We start from the raw sequence: 16875 nt of genomic DNA on the forward strand, positions 1-16875 counted from the left end.
CATGGATGCCGGCAGAGAGGATGTGTTTTAGATTGAGGTGCTCAGAAAATTGTGGAGACCAGAGACAGCCTGGTCATTCCCAGAGTCTCTCTTTCTTCCTTTCCTACCAGCAATGCTTTACATGGAAATATATAAGTGCAGGTACTCACTCTTTAGAGTCCCTGTTTGCTCCTCAGAAGTGATGATACTCTCACATTAAATGTATTGCAAGAATGGTGAGAAGTGCAGGTACTCTCTTTCCCTTCCAAATTAAAGAAGTGTAGGTTTTCAGTACTGGACAGTAACTGCCCATTTGAAGCACTGCCTACAAGTTCATATTTGGCAGGACTTTGGTGAGAGTAAGAATATGGGTAGTGAATGCATGGTACGTAAGGGTGTTAAAAGCACTGTGGAAGATTTCCATAATGTATGTGAGTTTACATGTCAAATGGAATTTGTTTTCTATCATAAATGCATGCAGTCTTCCAGGACAGATCCTTTGATGTGAAATTCAATAGGAAGTTTCGAGGGCGAGCTTATATACCGTATCTCCTCAAAGGGACTGTGTGGCTCAAACTCCAGCAGTTTATGCTGGTAAATTGCATTGATGTGTCTAACTCTGAGATTAGCACCAACTGGCAACCTGTAGGTTTGTGGTTCACATGCCATTCTTCTCTTAGCCAGTCCAGGCTCTTGTGGAGAAGTGTCTCCAAGGGCTTCCTCGTTGAAATGTTGAGCCCTCTTATGATGCTCTTTTCATCTCTGTCTCAGCTCCTCACTTTCATACCTAAAAGCAGGATCATTAGTACTCAATGCGACATGATGGCTTTAGAGCTGGTGCGTTAGCTTTTACAAGGACATCTCTACCTTCCCCTCCTGAGGCTTTGTTTCACTAATCCAGGCTGCTCTGCTGTCATGCTTGTTTGCCAATGGTTTTGACCACAGATCTGTAACTATTGTCCTATTCCCAATTGGTACCTCCAACGGCTCCCTTGATGAGCAATCAGTAGTTTACCCTTGTGCTTCGAAAGTCCAACATTTGAGCCCTTTTTAAGTTTAAAATATTATTAAAGAGGCACTTTGGCCAGTTTGCATGTGACCGCACCAGAGCCGGATGCACTAGACGGAGACTGGGGCCCTACAACCCCTTAACAAAGTAAAGCTGTGCATCATGTGCATGCACTAAGGTGGCAGTTTTCTTTTCTCACTGCTCCTCTTTACAATGCCACCTTCTGTCATATACACACTTCCTGTCACATTTGACCTCATTCTCTTCATCTCCTTCCTAATCTTCTATTATCTATTACACTTCCCTGAGATCTGCCTCTCAAATCTCTTTTCTCCATGCTTCTCTTCATCTTCCCTCTCCAGCCCTGCAATCATTTCTTCCCCATGCTACCGCCAGCGAACGTACCTCTTTTTTTTTAGATTTCTTACCCTTTTTGTTCTGTTCTCTCGCTGTCATTCTCTGTCTGATCTGTATTTCTTTGACTCCACTACTAAAACTACTCACAGTCTGCAAGAATGGGTCTATCTAGGAATGGGGGTTAGGAACTAATAGTCTGAAAACACTAACTTACTGTCAAAAGCTTGTCTTAGGAACAACTAGACTTTCAACTCCATGGACAAGACCAAACTGTGGTAGATTCCTTAGATTAAAAACTCACAGACAGGGCATACGCATAATCAACCTTGGACAAAATGTTGACCCTAATCAATAAGTCAAATGCTGAGTCTGCAAGGGCTAGGTTATGTGTTTTGCATATGAAAATTTCATAGTTTAAAAACTGCAGACATCTGCCTTTTCAATGATATGTCATGATTAAAGCCACTGGAGTTATAAAGCAAAGCTGAACAGGCTTTGTGAGGGAGTGATTGCTTTCTGAGGTAAGCAAATTATATATTATGCTGCAAATTATTCTTTAAGAGGCAAATTATGCTTCACAGTGTGTAGTATTATCTAGTTACTATTGCATTTCAACACACAAGAGTAGATAAGGGTGGAACTGGGTCTTTTTGAAAATATAACTGTTTCTTTCGAAAGAATGTTTGAAAATAAATATATATCTAATTGCATGAATTACTTTGTAGAATGTTACTCTCCAGCAATTAATGAACACTGTTTTAGAACACTTATACCGCTCCCTCACTGAACGATATATGCAGTGCTACAATTAGACGATCACAGACCTATGTTTTAACACATTAATCAAAACTGCACCGCCTTAGCTTTATGCTCGCAAACTATGTGTGAACACCTATATCTTTGAGTTTCATTTCGGAATTGTTCTGTGTTCACACCAAATGTCTTGAAGAAGCACCACTTTCTAAAAAGAAATAGCTCTGAAAAACAATTTTGAACACAACATAGTCAATAGGCAAGTGTTGGCCAAGGATCCACTAAAAGAGGTAAAACATCGGTCATACAAAAGATGCAAACCTGATCCGAGAACATTGTGACGCTCACATAAATTACCATCAATAAAATGAAACATTTTCATGTAAAAAACAAATTCATTATTTCTTCCTTGCATGAAATTATTGTAAATATATAGGGTTGTACATAAAATTCAAATTTACTACAACTAACTCCACAGGAGTTAGAATATACAAAAAATATTACCACCACAAGGGAGAAAGACACACCTATTTAATTCCTGAATAAAGCAACAAGCGGAGAAAGCTGACCAGTTAATTTAAGAATGGTGTCAGAAGCTATGCAGCATTCCAAATACAATCTTCTTAGTAAGCTTTGCTCTGTTTGACTTAGAAACTATTTTTTTAACAATGTTGATTATGCAGCCACCGATCAATAGATTATTTGACAAATGTGTCAAATCCATAATTATGCAGAATCAACATCCTACCCAGAATCTCATCATTACATTGTCTTTGGTCATGTTCAAATAAAAATCCCATACTTTAAAGGGCTACTGGTGTCTACGGAGGAAGATCCGACATCCAAGCGCTACAAGCGCTACAAAATTAATGATTTCACTCAAGGAAGGATTCATACCACAAGCAAACATTATTACCTACTTGCCCTCTATCAAGATGGCAGAAATCCTATGGTAAATTCCTTTGACTGCACTCATCTGCAAGATGATGTCTTTAAATTAATTCACATATGTTGTTAAGTATAGAATACTCAGTGGCTTGCCATGGATAGACGGAGACACAAGAAGAGTCAAACAAATTCTGTAATTTGCTTTACTTACTCGGTGGAATATGGATGCTTTACCAATGTAATTGTTTTTACTATTTTACATGTGTTTGTGCCACAGAGAAGCACAACTAAATAAATAAATAAAAGTTCTAGCCCCATAACAGGAAGTGGGTGACACCCTTTTATCAAGCCCACCCTCCGCAATCTTCCCTTTTCATGTCTCACCCTTTAGTGCCCTTCTCTTCCACTCTCGCGCCCATCTCTATCCTCTCTAATCTCACACTTCTTTTGTTATTACTGATGCACGACAGGGTGTGACATATGATGTCACCTGTGCTCCAACGACTGATTGACAAATGTGTCCGGTTTGCACTGCGCAACTTTGAACGTGCAACACTGGATGTCAGCTTTGGTAACTACAGCTTCTGCTTGAAATGCTACCTGTGAAGACTGCTGAAAAAACTAGACAATCGAGCAGAAAACTAGCATTAAAACGTTAATACCTCGGGAGGAGAATGGAAGTTTAACATTAGTGCTCCCAGGCTGGATCATGATAGCTCCTATCTTTGAAACGTGCCTTCCAAGCGCTCAGTCAGAGGCGTCAGGAGCCCCCCTACTTTAGCAGTTTGGGCTGGGTGTGGGTGCCATTGGGAAGTGAGTGTACCACAAAACCTTTAAAACGTTAAAGTTTGGCGCTTTGACTGATCAGTGACAGTGGTCCCTCTGTGGCCCCCCAAATAAAAGCTTGTAGAAACCACCGCACGATGGGGCGTTGGAGTAGACTCAGTAGTAGAGCATAACATGCAGTAAGAGCGAACAAACTGAAAGGCATAAAGGAGCGCTGTGAAAAGGATGGAGAGAAGGTTGAATGGGCGGAGGGAGGGAGGGATTGATGGATGGATGGATGGATGGATGGATGGATGGATGGATGGATGGATGGATGGATGGATGGATGGATGGATAGCAGGAGGGAGAGATGGCTGGGAAGAAAGATGGAACGAAGGATGATGAAGAGAATGAGCAATTAATAGGAGAAAGAATGAATGGATTATAGGAGAAAAGAAGGATGGATGAAGGGTGCATAGATTACAAGAGGGGAGGGTGAATGAAGAGAAGGGAGGAAAGATGGCCGAATTATTTAAGAAAGAAGGTGTAGCATGTACCATTTGCAACACTTTTCAGAATTCCCCTGGGCTGGGGAAGCAAGTGAAAGGGCTCGCTTGCCTCACTTACTGAGTGCCACGAGGAAAATAGCTCTGAGTGGGAGGTAGTGTATTTATCTGCCTACTCCCTTGCAATCGGCCCGTACATAATAAGGTCGAAATATTTTTTAAAGAGATTTACAGTAAATGTGCATTTTTTTCTCTTTTTCAGCATCCAGAGGAAAGCGTGGGTCTTTTGTGCACTCACCTGCGGAAATAGAGAGCGCGTTGAGTTGTCGATCGTTACTGAGTGAAAAAATTCACCGTCAAACCACAGATTCTTTCCCACGGGGGTGTTCTGTTGTGTCAGTGCGAAGAAGTGACCCGGGTCACAGCAGTCCTGCAGCAGACTCCTAACAAAGGAAGCAGAGGAGAAAAGGTCATTTGTTGCAGCTCAATTAAAGGCACCGCGCTCTGCATGGGACCTGGCTTCCAAACTCAGCACGAGACCAGGCTCCACGGTGGGAAATGCTGGGAAACGCATCAGCCACGATGTGAAATGCAATCTCAACCACGTCGCCATAACTATATTTAGGTATATATGCAGTTTTTGTTTCAAAACAAAATTATAAAGTCATAATCCTGTCCCATTTCACAACTCTCGTACAATATGCCGCGACCACAGGGTTAATTACAATATAACTCAATTCACTTGACTAACAATGTGAGATGTAGAGAGGAGTGTATTAATGATATATGGAGGCGGCACTGAACAGAGAAAACCGTCACAGTCACTCAGCAGCCACCTCCTGTCTCTGAAGTGCAAAGGGGAGGGAGCCTCACACCAGCACCCCTGATGGCGGAAGTGTGCTTCGTTTTATTTTCCTTCGAGTGTTTGTGCAGCGCTACTGAACACAGCGCGGAGGCCAGACGGCTTACTTTAAGCACACTGACAATAGACAGGGGGAGGTTTACAAGCACCTTGCGCCACTTTTGCGTTACTTTTAACATGGGAAAAGTGACGCAAAAGTGGCACATGGGGCTTATAAATCTGCCCCACAATGTTCCAAGTGCAGGGAGCGCCAGACATTTCAGTAGAGCGCGCCACCTTGCTGAGAGTCCAGCAAAAATAGCCCTGGTCACCCGAAAGCGCTGCTGCACACTCCAGCTGATCAGTTACCAAGGGTTTCTGCTAGAACCAGGTGAGCAGGACAGGTGAACTAACTTTGGGCGCCATTGTGCGGGTGTCATCCCTGTTCTCCGACGTCACTTGGAACCTTTTACAAATAAGAGCTCTACACATGCTCCAAAGCTGTCCACATATACCAGTGAATAGAAATACATCTAATTGATACTGGATAAATGTAGCCCAAACAATACAGAAATAAATCTATCCTTATTTTTTTAAATCATGTATACAGCCTAATGACCTCACATGCCATACCTCAGAGAAAGGATCCAATTCTATACTCTCTTCGTGTACACCCTCTGTCTCATTCCAACTCTATAGCAAGTACGATTTGTAAAAAGATGTTCACAGTGTAGTAGTAAGTCTTCCCTGGCCTTAACAAGTTACAGTTGGAAATACAATATACTAGATGTAGTACATTTGTCTCTGCGTTTTCAAGCATGTCATGCCAGTAGTAAGAACAACCACATTTTATTAAACCAGCTGATAAGGTAGGGAGCATAGTCATATACAAAATAAAAAGACAACGCTGTAATGAACTACAGTAAAACAACGACTATACCAGTTAACTAAAGGGTGAAATCACTAGCTTCACAAATGAGTCCATGAGGCAAGATTTCAGTAGTAAAAAGGAATACTGAGATCCCTACACCTGTGCAAGAGCCACAGGTCACTTGTAAAACCTCCGGGCAGCTCCCTTGCTGCAGGATGTCACTATGTTCTAGAGCAGTGATACTCAACGTATAGCCCGGGGGTCGCATGCGGCCCTTCTGACCTTTACATGCGGCCCCTGGTCAACAGCAGCACTGGGCTGCTGTTTACTCTACTCAACAATAACAAAAACAATGCTCCACACACAGGCAAAACATTATTAGAAGGTTAATTGAAGTAAAATAAAGGAAGTAACTAATGTGTCCTGCACTGCTAAACTTACCTTCTTCATTTTAAAGAAATCTTGCAGAGAAAATGTAAACGTATGATGCGGCCCTCAGTCACAACACAGACCAAACTTTTGGCCCCTGTGAAAATGTTTGCACTGACCCATATTCTGGAGCCCCTAGTCACTGGTGTGAATCCTTAATATCCATGGTAAAATACTGACATATCATTATCTAGTTCTTTGCACTTTTTACTTGTGCAATAGCCGCCCAAAAAACCCTAGGGGATATGACACTACAAAAACTACAATTAAAGAACAAAATAAATAAGATAAAGCAAGCTCCACAGCCATGGGTCCTAAAAAGCAGGTCTGTGTTCGTAGGGCGTTCGGTGAGAGCTAGATAGACCAGAGAACCATTTTTAGGTCTCGCTTTGCTATCGCGTAAGCGATCGCAAAGCGAGACTATTGTAAGGGGCTCCCAAAAGTGCTCCGAAAAGCGGATTGCATGGCGAGCACGCGCACAATCACGTGCATCGTGCCGCCATGCAATCCGTTTGGCATCGCACTTCAAAGGGTCCGCTCCCCCGCCTGGAATGCGCTCCCCCGTCCCCGCCAAGCTCCGCTGGGCTTGTCTTGTTTCTCATGTTACTGAACGCCCCCCGCCACCCCCCTTCTTCCTCTGTCGCACATCTATTTTCATTCTCTTTTCACGCTGTGTTTTTTAATGCCTTTTGTTTTTGCTAAAATTGCATACACTATACGCTTACTTATAGGGGCATTCAGCCACTCCTCTTCATTCATTGGCCCGCTGTTATGTCATTCACATTTTTTACTTTTTGCAGTTGTGTATAGCACGGACTCGACCGAAGGTATCAGAGCCTTTACATGAGCACCAGTTGCATACCAGACAGACACATTTATTTTTAGGCACGGGGAGATAAGTGATTTGTTTTTGTTGCACATTTCTAGAGCGCGAACTCGACCGAAGGTATCAGAGCGCTTTGCATGAGCACCGGTTACGTTACACAAGGACACATCCAGGCACGGGGAGATTAAGTGATTTGCCCAGAATCACAGGATGTTTGAGCCTGTCTATGATCTGCTCTTTAGCGCCATCTGTAGCGCTAGCATACTTCTTTTGTGCTCGAGGCGCCGAAGTTGCAATCTTAAAATTATAATCTGTTAATATGTCTTCTAGGTGGTGGCAGAAGGAAAGAAAGATATAGGCCTCTCTTTTATTCAAAGAAAGAATCCTTAACTTTTACCTAACAAGGCTGTGTTTTTGCCAGTAGTTTAACCGGGAACTACAAGTACCAGAATGCACCGTGCTTCGCAGAGCATGGACTGACTGAAGACCACTCGCCAGACTCGAACATGAAGCCTGGCTCTGGCTCGGCTCGAAGTGCTGTTGTAACTGCGAGATCATACCGAGCCGACCCTTGATGCGGCTTTTTGCCTGCCTCTACCCGCGATTTGGTGTTAAGGCCAGAGCTGTCAGGTTCGAATCTCGGCATCGGCTCAACATCATGTGATTCTGGGCAAGTCACTTCATCTCCCCGCTATAAACAATGCATGGATAGTTGTGTAATACAACTGATGCCCAGGTAAAGCGCTCCAATACCTGTGGCCGCTATATTTAAAAAACAGCAGAAGAATGCACTAAGAGGTTAAAACACAAAACAGAAACCTACTGACTGGCTGTTTGTACAGAGTGTAACCAGAAAACACGGATAGACACCTGCTTACATTGTGTGATTTTAGGCCAATGTTGTTTTTACCAAAACTCTTTTTTTCTTCGTTATCACCGTCACGCATGAAAGCGCTTGAGAAAGTGTGAGTTCAGGCTACCATTTGTACAAAACTATCACTTTTAATAAGTGCTTATCAGGGCAGTCCTATAACGTGCCCTGTTAATGTCAAATCTTCCACAGGTTAAAGAAACATTTTTTTGAACTTTGAAGACTCGCTATCATATTTTATGTTAATTGTTGTATTTTTGTGCAAGTGGTTTACGGCTCGGCTCGTGCACAGCTCTGAGATCCCAACCAGACTTTGCTAGCACGTAAACGTGCCATGTCGCCCCCCATGGGTATGTGTCACTGCGTGGAGGAGGGGTGGGGCCGGTGGAGAGAGACCACCCAAGGCGCTAGCCTGCTGTGACAAGCAGATGGCCCCATCGAGTTACTTGTCCCCCCCACCTCCATTACCTCCCTTTCTTCTGTTACCTCCCACCCCATCATTACTTCTCACCCACCTCCCTCTCACTCTAGTCCACCCCCTTGTTTATCCCCCCTGCGCCTGGCCACCCTTCCCTCCACCTCTCTTACTCCTAATAACTCCACCTCCTCGTGATATGTCCCCTCTCCTCAGCTCTCTCACCACTGTCCACTCCTGCCCCCCTTGTCATCTCCCCTCTTCATCAGTTTATCGACAACCTCCTGCGCCTCCTTCCCCCTGGCACACGCTCTTTACCTCTGCCCTCTATCACAACCCGGCAGGCTGCCCCACCTACTCGTTTACCCTATTGTCTCCCCCTCAGGTCTCTCACCACTGCCCGCGGCCGCCTTTCGTACCTGTCCACCCGTCCCCCCATCATTACCTCTCTCGTCACTGCCCTGAGCTTTCCCTTTGCTAATCTGTCCCGCAGCTCTCTTACTCCTGTAGCTTCTTCTCGCCTTTTACCCCCTCAGCAGCCACCCATCTCTCTCCACTGCCCTCTGCTCTCCCCAATCTAATCTGCCCCGCAGCTCTCTTACTCCTGTAGCTTCTTCTCGCCTCTTACCCCCTCCGCACCCCCGCTCTCTCTCCACTGCCCTATGCTCTCCCCAATCTAATCTGCCCCGCAGCTCTCTTACTCCTGTAGCTTCTTCTCGCCTTTTACCCCCTCAGCAGCCCCCCCATCTCTCTCCACTGCCCTATGCTCTCCCCAATCTAATCTGCCCCGCAGCAATCTTACTCCTGTAGCTTCTTCCCACCTCTTACCCCCTCAGCACCCCCCGCTCTCTCTCCACTGCCCTATGCTCTCCCCAATCTAATCTGCCCCGCAGCTCTTTTACTCCTGTAACTTCTTCTCTCCGCTCTCTCAGCACTCCCCCCTCCTCTCCCACCCCGTATCTCTCTCCTCCTCTCCGCCAGGCGCTGTTGGGGGGCGGGGGCCCCGGGCTCCGGCCATAGGACATGGACGAGGAGACGTTGACGGTGAACATCCTTGGGTGGGTCAGGGGTCCGTGCTCTCGCCTCCACCTTCTATCGCCTCTGCTGGAGAGGAGTCGGGTGCTTCTCCCTCCTGTTGCCTCCTCCTCCCCCTCCACAAATTCAAATTCAAAGGCGCTTCAGTGCCAGACCATCTTCTAAAGTTACATTCTAGGCTCCAGTAATTATGTGGCAGAAGAGGCCCACATTATGTATCAGGGTCGAGTAAATTATGCGGCAACAAAAGGCAAATTATGCGGCACATTTTGGGATAGTAGTACTTCATTATTTTGTCATTTTTAAACTTGTTTAACTGTTTGGGCATTAGTTGCAACTCTTTAGTACCAGTTTAGCACCCAAACAGAGCAAAAAAGCAACAGAAAGTCAACCTTTGCAAAGGACAACACATGTTGGTGCTTATTTAGAAACTTTTGAACAGTTTGAGCTGAAAACAAACATTTTTTTGTTAAAATCTGCAGATTATGCAGTAGATGATGGATTATGTGGGAAATGCGGCAAATTAATAATTATTTGAAAATCATCGTGGTCGCATAATCTCATAATTCTAATGGCCTTGGTTACATTACATGCCACTAGCGTGACACCACCACTATTGTTTTATGGAATATACTAGGGTGACCAGAAATTCAGGGCAGGACTCTAAACATGCAGGAAAAAGGGTAACATTTAGGACAAAAGGTTAATTTTATGGACACATCCAAAAAGAGGTCACCCCCACTACTTTATCCGTGCATTTATTTCCTATTTCTTTATATCTGTTTATTCACTGTCCTCTGTGTGTGATTGTCAGGGGCATAGTTTCGGGGGGTGTTTAGGGTCTTACACCCCCAATGTATCCTGTAGTAAATAGTTGTGTACAGGTGCTTTAAATCGAGTAGGGTGAGGAGGTGTTTTGTCGGATTTCACTTGAGATTTTTACATACACATACACATGCAGACAAAGACACACACACACAACTCTTTTTTATTTATTTTTTTTCAGTTTTTTTTTATGAAGATTTTTATTTTCTTTAGAGCAGTACAGAATAACATTTGGGTATACACTTTTCTCATAGCATAGAACAGTACAACACATGATATCACCATTAGCCCCTTGATATCACCTCTCTGTAACTTTACATCTCTGATATCTACGCCCCATATGTCCGCCCTGTGGTCTCGCCTATCAGTCTGTGTCTGAGGTTTCATCTTCCTGCGCCGGTGGTGGATCGCATATGCCTCCTCTGAATTTATTCCATGCCCCCATACTTTACCCCATTTACGAGGGCAACAACTCTCTTTAAAGGTCTTAAAAATGGTTATTTTACAAAATATTGTGTTTTTTAGGTACCCCTCTCAATCTGCACTCCTCTCCCTTCCTACTGCCTCTAAAGGCCCCTCCTGCCCGGCTTCTCATATAATTTATTTTTAACCAGCGTGATTGTTGGGAAAACTTAGACCCCCACACTCTCCATCTTACTGCCAAAACTACGCCCCCAGTGATTGCCTCTCGTTATGCTATATGCAGGGGGTGCATTATGCCGTTCAATAGTAAATTCATGGGGTGTCAAGGGCCTCTCCCCTCCAAAATTTACCCAATCTTTCTCTGGATAAAGCAACGTCAACATTTTGATTATGTTTCTAAACATTTTAAAACCCATTTCAAACAGTTTGGGAAACAATTAAGTACGTGCAGGTCCAACAAAAGCCGCTACTAAAACAAGCATTTGCAATGCAATAGGTCTCGCAGTTACGAGAGTTTCAGCTATTGGCATTGTAAATAACAATACGTTTTATTTATGTTTTTAAAAGAAACCCAAAAATAAAAAGTATTACTATTTGCAATGTCAATAGCTCAAACTCGCGTAAATGCGAGTCCTATTGCATTGCAAATGCTTGTTATTAGTTTGTTTTATGGGCAAGGCCAAGTCACCAGAGGGATGGAAGGAACTTGAGCAGGCACTGCTTTAATGACTGATTGCGGCTGCTCGTGCCCAGCGAATGGCTCGTAAGGGCAAGCAGAGCCTGTCTGGCTATTGTTAGCCACAGGCGCTAGTTGGACAGGGCAGCCAGGGTAAGCATTACAGAAATATTCTGATAAAAAGCAGCAGCGCCCTATTGTCCATGAACGTTTCTGCGAAATGAAAGCAAGACAATCAACCTATGATCACATATTTTGTGCCTCTGGCCTCGTTTTCACTTTCTAATGACGTCACTAGTAACCTTATCTTATCTTATTATACATTTTACTGTGATTTTACACTGCATATCTTCACTCAAACAAAAAGCACAAGGCCGTATGTCAGCGGAGGTCTCTGTAACAAAGCAGGCACTGAAGGCCAGCTTTAATCACTAGGTTTATTTATAAAATGATGAGTTCTTAAGCGCCACACGTCAATCACACTCCATTTTAGAGTTATGTAAAAACCGTAACAAATGTCCTACTACTCTCTTGTCACAGTGTGACCCGGCTCCTAGAGCGCAGCGATGCGTTAAGGGGTGGGGGGGGGGGGGGGGGGGGGATGCACCACAGCTGGCCTTCGCCTAAATCTGAAGTAACACGAAGGGGGCGCTTATCACCTCAAGAAAGAATTCGCGCCCCAGTGATGGAAGGGAACCGTGCTAAGGGCAGGATGCATCCGCGCTCTTCCTGCGCGAGGCTCAAGCCGTCTGCTGTGGCGCGAGGGACTGAAGCCTGGCCCTTTGTTCACGCCCTGCTTCCCTAGTGAGATGATTGTGAAGCATTAACAAAGCATGACGTGTGAAAGGTCTGCCGTAATCGGGTGTGAAGGGGAATTTACACTCCTTAGGGTGGGGGGCTGTCACAATGAAAGATCTTTCAAGCCACTGGGACAGGTGTTAGCAACACTCCATAGTTTCAAAGGGCTGGAAGAGACCTGGAAAAGAAAAAAAAGCGACCGGGACTGCGGTTTTAGGGTACTATAGCGCTGTGTTTATTGAAAACACATCACATATATATAATAATTTTGCATAGTGCAGTTTTTGTGCCGCAGCATCACAAAAGCAGGGTGTAAAAGGTATGCTTTGCTTACATGAACTCCGCCCCAACGTGTAATGGGTGTTGCAGTGTTTTTCACAAAAGCGGGCTCTGAACTGGCAAAGGGCGTGACTGTAGCCTCATATGCCACCACTTTCCGCCCTCGGAACATGAATGTTGGCACTGTCCGACTCCTCAGTGAAATACCTTTCGCCCTAACACACCCAGTTATCTCCTTTACATAAATGCACCGACGCCAGCGCTGCCAGGGTGGCAGCGAAATAATATACTGTCATCGTCGGGTATAATTACAGAGTAGTACCCAATAAAACACAGGGCGAGCATGAGAGAATAAGAGGAGCACAGTCCTGTTCAACACGGCTAAAAAACTTTGACAAAGCCAACAGATCTCACTCATGCGAGACCCAGTGTATTTTGCCAATGCTTGTTGTCTCTTCCACATTTGTCTAAGTGTTCTGCATGTTTATCGTCTTAGTTTGACCATGTAGTTTGTACATTATTGTGTGCCCTGAAGCACTGCCCAGTGTAGAGAAAAGGTGTGACAGTGTCCAGCTGCGCCCACCCTTGACTTCTGACAGCTACTTCAAGTCAGGATACAACTCTGACAAATGTCTTTCACCACTCTTGACCTTTCCAGCCTGCCCCTCCCACGCGGTTCAAATCAAGTCATTTTGTGCTTCGATGACCAGGGGAGGCACTACGACCCGGAATGTGCTAAGTCAGAGACAGTCATGAATTTACTCAAGTCATTTTGTGCTTCGATGGCCAGGGGAGGCACTACAACCCGGAATGTGCTAAGTCAGAGACAGTCATGAATTTACTCAAGTCATTTTGTGCTTCGATGACCAGGGGAGGCACTACAACCCGGAATGTGCTAACTCAGAGACAGTCACGAATTTACTCCTTGCAAGGGTTTTCTAGCTCGTTCAAGGAGGCCGTGTTTACACCATGTGATGTGAAGAACCTTTTTTTTCTTTTTTTCTGCAGTTTTGTATAGCAGAAACCTGGCCCAAAATGCCTTAGAGTGCTTTACATGAGCACAAGATTACGTTATACAAAATAAGATTTGTGTTTTTGTATTTTTCATAGGCACCAGAAGATTAAATGATTTGCCTAGAATCACAGGATTGTGAGCGGGCGCCGAGACTCAAACCTGTTTCCCAATTCCAAAGTCGGCCGCTCCTGCTATTAGGTCTCAGCTCCTCCTCCAAATGTTGATTCAGTGTGACTCAACGTTCTTCACGATGTGCATTAGGGACGGGTTGCCACCTTTCCACGGGAAAAATACCAGCCATTTGTTGTTTAAGAGGCTGCAATGGCCCACCTGCGGAGTAGGGCTTTAAACACAATCTAATGTATTGATTTGTAACATGACTTGTCTGCCTTTGTTTACTTTCATTATTATTCCGGGGTCATTAGTGCAGCTCTAGAACACATTTAAATGTGCTTTCTATTGATATATTCTGTTTGAAATAAGTACAGATAAGGGATAAAAAAACCTGGCGTTGGGTGATTTTTGTTATTTTTGTACTGGGAGAGACATGCAAATACCAGTGGTGCCTGTAGAAAACCGGTCAGGTGACAAGCCTAATGTAACGTGACTGGTATAACTCTGTATGTGCTCGCAAAATAAGTGGAGACGTATTGGTAAAACTGTGAAACCTGTTAATTACAGCACTAAAGTAGGCGCCAGACAATACAGCAAGTGCTATATTTACAGTGCAGCAGTACAGTGGCACTGCACGTTCAGTGTGATTCGAACGCAAAACAAGCCACAAGGGACGGGGTGGGAGAGGGCAAGCAACAACATGACAGGAGGAGGGCAGCGGAACGGGACAAACAGAGGTGAGGGTTGGGAGGTAGACGGATTGCTGTGCAATAGGCTGAAACTAAACAAACACTGTGATGTGGAGCACTGGAGCATCATGGTACTTTTAAAAAATAACTAATAGACATTTTGCACAGCAGCTAAGATGTACATCTTAAACTTGGCTGCTGCTACTTCTAGGACACACACAATTCTTCAGCTAATGTGTGCTGGACTCCACTGTTAATAGGGCCTAAGGGACACTCCCCATATTCCCTGTACGTTGTGCAATTCATCTACCGACTGAAGTATTTAGCACAATTATGGGGTGTGTGTTAAAGCAATGGCTGGAAAATGCATTCTTTTATGAAAGCTCAGTTGATTAATGCAATTATTTCAGGAGCCATATTATACATTGTGCTCCGTGGGTGTAAAAGGCATGTGCACCAGCTTTGTACATCCGGGGGTACAATGGTATTACAGAAGAGGCCACAGATGCTTGTTCCGTAATGTTGCCAACACTGGCACGCATGTAGCGCCTGCAGGCGGGTGCAGTCACTCACTGTACCCGTGTGCAGGGGGATCCCTCTCACGTCCTTAAAGTGCCAGCGGGTTGCCATTTGCACTGTGAAACACGAAGCAGCTTTGAAGCAGCCACTCTGAATTTCAATAAATGCACTGCCCCGAGGGCAGTGTGAGTTTACGGATGCACGGGGGGGGGGGCATTGCATTCCTTGTAATACGCTGGCTGTCTCTTGTTTTGGTCAGCACAGCTGTTTAAAGGTGTGCCCTCGTGCAAACAGGGCCAGTGACCCTTTCCTTAATATGGTCCCAGATGTCTGTGTTACCAGTAACAGGACTGAATTATAGTTCATGCAACAGGGAAGAGTGACGTGTTTATAGTGCTACGTGGTCACATCCTGTGACTGAAAGCACTGTGAATATGCAAGTCATTATTTGAAAACTGCAAAATGTACGAAGAGATTTATTTAAGCACAGATTTACTAACAATTTGAGAAGATTTGTGTCACAAAATTCACGCAAACCCAACGCAAAGTGTTGTGGTGAAATGTACGATTCAACGCAAATCATGATTTATGTTGGAAAGTTGCCTAAACTAATAGAAAGTAGCACTTTGCACTACTTTGCGCTACTTTGTGTCAAGGGGGCATACTATGGGTGGTGCATGTGTATTCAGATGCAACCACCCATGAGTTTTCTCACAAATCTATCGTTGTTAAACTGGATTTGCGCCAAAAATGTACACCTCCTCGAGACAGGCATAATAGTGGAGCAACTTTAAAAAGTCACCACATTTTTCCAACAGTGCATGTGTACTGCACTGTAATGCACATGGAAAAAGCCCTTCTAGTACATAATAAACCCCACAATTTTTGGGAAGTCTTCTCTTCCTCTTCCCACCCTGAAAATAAATTTAATTTTGACTTTCACAGGAGTAAATGTCTGAATTATTCCAAGAATGAAAAGGATCAGAAAATTATTTGTGAATACACATAAGCATGTACGTTTGGACATCTACACAATCTTGAGGGTAATTCTGTCCTCAAATGACTACTAACAATACGCAGGAGTAGATGTACTCAGGCAAAATGTTCTATGTGTAAATATACTCACAAATGCAAAACCAATTTCCCTGAATTGGGAAAGTGGTTTTGAGCTCATAACTCAGCCTATTTATGCATGCAAGGCCCCATGTGTTTGGTCACAACAACCAACTAGATAACCACATTCAAAATAGAACAAGCCTTTTGGTTTTGTCAGTGCACGTGTTTTTGTTATGGTTTTTCCAAAACTTTATTGTCGGGAAGCTATTGAGCCCCAGTCAATCTTAAAAAACATGAGCTAAAAACAAAATTAATTCTTGGTTTCAAAAAGCACACATTGCCAAAATAGCCCAGGCACTGAAAGAAACTACTTTGCATGTGGATGTCCTCCTTGTGAAAGAACAGAATGTCGTCACTCGCAGGGAAGTTAGCCAATGTCTTAAGTGGGTTAACCCACTGTCCATCGCTGCATGCTGTAGTGAGTAGACACAAAATGTGGATGACACAATATCATGTCCCTTTGGATAAAGAGGGTTGGTTGAAAGCACCTACATGTAAGTTTAATATTCATATAATTTTAGTAAATCAAAAGGTCTTGTCTAACGCAAGACCCATTAAACGAAGGTAAGAATAATGCTAGGTCTGGTAGAAAAGCACATCAATTGGAAAATGGGGTGGAAAAAAGAGTTGCTTTTGATTTTTTTTTTTAAAGGAAACCTTTTTATTGAAATGAAATGAAATTTAGATTTATAGTGCGCGCTAATATCCAAGGGTGTCTAGGCGCAACAAATGGCACGGTTCCAAAAAAGTCAGTTTCTTCTTATAGCAAGATAAGTATTGACGATAGTAAACAATATAACTATCCTTGTAACAATCTATTTGAGAGAAGAGAATTAATGGAGAGGAGGTAAAATGGGGGCTTAGATGGAGTACGAG

At 43.9% G+C, this 16875-nt stretch overlaps 1 protein-coding gene across 1 annotated transcript in view; it reads right to left on the bottom strand.

Moving 5' to 3' along the window:
* The window catches only part of ST8SIA1 (ST8 alpha-N-acetyl-neuraminide alpha-2,8-sialyltransferase 1), a 551780-nt gene that overhangs the window by 402037 nt on the left and 132868 nt on the right, over positions 1 to 16875 (bottom strand). Inside the window, exon 2 of the mRNA XM_085652735.1 lies at positions 4556 to 4700. Coding sequence (XP_085508861.1) covers positions 4556 to 4700 — 145 coding nt within the window. The remainder of the gene's footprint in view (positions 1 to 4555; positions 4701 to 16875) is intronic.

The sequence above is a fragment of the Triturus cristatus genome, chromosome 4_1 (assembly GCF_964204655.1).
Source record: "Triturus cristatus chromosome 4_1, aTriCri1.1, whole genome shotgun sequence".
Classification (NCBI taxonomy): Eukaryota; Metazoa; Chordata; class Amphibia; order Caudata; family Salamandridae; genus Triturus; species Triturus cristatus.